The following is a 3,215-nucleotide window of genomic DNA, read 5'->3' on the forward strand; positions in this document are numbered from 1 at the left end:
GTGTCTGTGTCTGTGTCTGTGTCTGTGTCTGTGTCTGTGTCTGTGTCTGTGTCTGTGTCTGTGTCTGTGTCTGTGTCTGTGTCTGTGTCTGTGTCTGTGTCTGTGTCTGTGTCTGTGTCTGTGTCTGTGTCTGTGTCTGTGTCTGTGTCTGTGTCTGTGTCTGTGTGCGTGTGCGTGTCTGTGTCTGTGTCTGTGTCTGCGTGTGCGTGTGTTTGTGTGTGTGTGTGTGTTTTCTCTCCTGTAGGATCATCTACACCACTCTGGTTTTGTCTATGGAAGTGTTTGAGCCGTTTATGGGGTATTATTTCTTTAATGCGCTGCTGCTGGTGCTGCAGACGCTGCACATTTACTGGGCTTATCTCATCCTCAGAATGATCTACAAGTTTCTCTTCTTAGGGAAAGTAAGTCATTCCTTCCGTCCATCATATCTGCAAGTCCCAGAAACTATTTAGACACTCGTACTGTATGTCTGAGTTAAATGACCTAACAGTGGTATTTTAGTATTATATACTGTCAGAGTATTTATTGATATTATGAATAAGCTTTTATTTTTATATTTTCAGTTTTCGTTTCAATTGTAGTTTATGTTTTGGAAGTTCTGTTATGTGCTTTTGCCTTTTTTATTAGTTTTTGTTTTTTATAAAAATATTTCTATTTGGCATTAATTTATTTTGGTTTTAGTTTTAATTTTAGAATTTCAGCTTAAATTATTTATTTCAGTTAGTTTTATTATTATTTGTATGTTTTAATCATTTTTGTGCTTTTTCATTTTTATTTATTTATTTTTAGTTTGTTTCAGTAATTTTAGATTTTTCAACTTAAATTATTTTATTTACATTTACTTTTATATTGTTATTTTAATTGTGAAAAAAACAAATAACTTCAAGTTTTAGTAATTTTGCAGTGCTTCTGTCATTTTTATTACTTTTAGTTTTTTATATACATTTATTTTTATCTTTAATTTATTTTAATTTCATTCTTAGTGTTAGTAAATGTAATACTTCAACTTAAATGATTTATTTCAGTTATTTTTACTTTTATATGTTGTACATTTTAATTAAGTTTTAGTACTTTTGTTATGTGCTTTTGTCATTTTTGTTAGTTTATGTGTGTATATATTTTTCTTTATCTTTAATTATTTTTATTTCAGTTAGAATTTTATTCATTTTAAATTAATTTAAATAATTCATTTCAGTGAGTTTTATTTGTATATTTTCAGTTTAATTTTAATCTTAGTTTAGTTGTTAGTATTTTTGCTTTTTGTCATTTTTATTCGTTTTTTGTGTTTTATTTTTCTATTTAGCTTTTATTTCAGTTTTAGTTTGAGTAAGATCAGTATGTCAACTTAAATTATTTCTGTTAGTTAGAAACATTTCTCATTTTCGTTTAAATTTTGCATTTTATTTTATGTATTTCAGTTACCAAAAAAACTATTTTTATTAGATTTAGTTTTAGTTAACAACAACACTGCTGCATGCATATATAACAAAATATGTGATGTGTGCTCAGAGGAACTTTTCTCTCTCTTTTTCATTGCATGAACTAATTTCAAAAGCATTGCACATTGTGATCAATTATTTGACTGACACATATTGGTGAATTCAAATAAACCCAGAGATCTTTGACCAGTCTCACTTTGACCTTCTCTGCTCCAGCTGGACAAGGACGAGCGCAGCGATGTTGAAAGTGAACCAGAGGAGGAGGAGAAAGAGGAAGAGGAGGAGGAAGATCGGTCTTCCTGGAGGAAGAGGAAGGTGGTTCTGGACTCCAGGCTGGCGATGCTGAGCTCCAGCTGTGTCTTAAATAACTTGACTAATCAGAAAGCCGACGCGAACAGAAGACTGCCGAAAGCCAGATAGCAGCGAGCGCTGAGACGTGCTACTCCTTCATCCACACTGAGCTCAGCAGAAACAAATACACTGTACTTCAGGAACACACTTGACTCTCATTCACACCAGTAACCAGCTCAAGCATCAAGCACTTATGAGGGAGAGGCAGATCAAGGAATTTCCCTTTATTTAGTCGCACCTCATATCACTTCTAACAGAGTAGAATTGAATGGAAATAAAAAGACTTGCTGACGTGTGCATTTAGTTCATGACAGATCAGATTCAGCAGTGCAAACCCACATCAGTAATGTTCAGTCTGTAATAAATAGGCTATAAATAACTTTCAACTGAAAATACTGTATTTATTGTGCACTTGTATGATGAAAATACTCGGTTTGAAATGAATGATATGTTTTGTAAATATAGCTATAGATTTCATTTTGAACATGTTTTAATGTCCTCTGGTAGAATATATTGTGAAATATCTTGCCTTGTCTTTTTCTCTGTATACATATTTTACTTTACACAAAAATAATGTATTATTTATATAAATATTACATTGTAAATTATTGTAACAAATCACACGTGTGTAATGAAGATATTTTATAATTAAAAAACATTTATTTAAATATATGTATACATTTTAAATTTATATAAAATGTATTAATTTAACATTTATTAATTACAACACTGTATATGTATTAATATATTGTATATAATATATAATAATATAAGTATTATTCATTATTTAATTTAATACATGTGTAAATATAAATATACATATGACATATTGTTATTAAATATTATACATTTATCAATATGAATCTGTAAATTACTGTAACAATTCACACATTTAATTCTACATTTAAGATTGAATAATAAAATAATTTAACAAAGATTTAATTATATATATATATATTAAATTATTGTGACAAATCACACCACAGTTTTAATTCTACATATTAAATGATATTTAATAATAATCTCAGAAATAGACACCAAACGTCACCCAGATCCACAGTATACACATAATAAATAACAGCTTGTCCCAGAAATGCAGAAACCGATCATGCATTTATTTAAAACCAGCACAGACCTTATTTGAGGAGCTTTAACTCTGATTCTGAAGAACTTGCATCCTGATATCATGTTTACATTGGTTTGAAAGCCCGTTGTGTGGCAGCGGCGCGCTGCGGTTCCGCTCCGCTCCTGCAGGCGGCGGTAAAGCCGCTTTAACGCTCAAAGACACGCGATCTTCGCGCACGAGAAACGCGAGGTTCTTTTTCCGGCCGGATCGGCAGCGACTGCGAGGGTGAGGATTACCGTCCGCGCTATTGTCTAGTTTTGACGTCTTTTCTCTCCTTATTCACTCTTATGTTTGTTTGA

The 3,215-nt window shown here is 31.6% G+C and overlaps 1 protein-coding gene across 5 annotated transcripts in view; it reads left to right on the forward strand.

The window, feature by feature from the left end:
• The window catches only part of cers4b (ceramide synthase 4b), a 13,965-nt gene extending 11,710 nt beyond the window's left edge, over positions 1-2,255 (forward strand). For all 5 annotated transcript variants that reach the window (XM_016234665.1, XM_016234667.1, XM_016234664.1 and 2 more), the window contains 2 exons: positions 245-401; positions 1,656-2,255. In XM_016234665.1, the coding sequence (XP_016090151.1) occupies positions 245-401; positions 1,656-1,859 (361 nt within the window). In that variant the 3' untranslated portion in view covers positions 1,860-2,255. The remainder of the gene's footprint in view (positions 1-244; positions 402-1,655) is intronic.
• The last annotated feature ends 960 nt before the right edge of the window (positions 2,256-3,215 follow it).

The sequence above is a fragment of the Sinocyclocheilus grahami genome, unplaced genomic scaffold (genome assembly GCF_001515645.1).
Source record: "Sinocyclocheilus grahami isolate Dianchi unplaced genomic scaffold, SAMN03320097.WGS_v1.1 scaffold456.1, whole genome shotgun sequence".
NCBI lineage: Eukaryota > Metazoa > Chordata > Actinopteri > Cypriniformes > Cyprinidae > Sinocyclocheilus > Sinocyclocheilus grahami.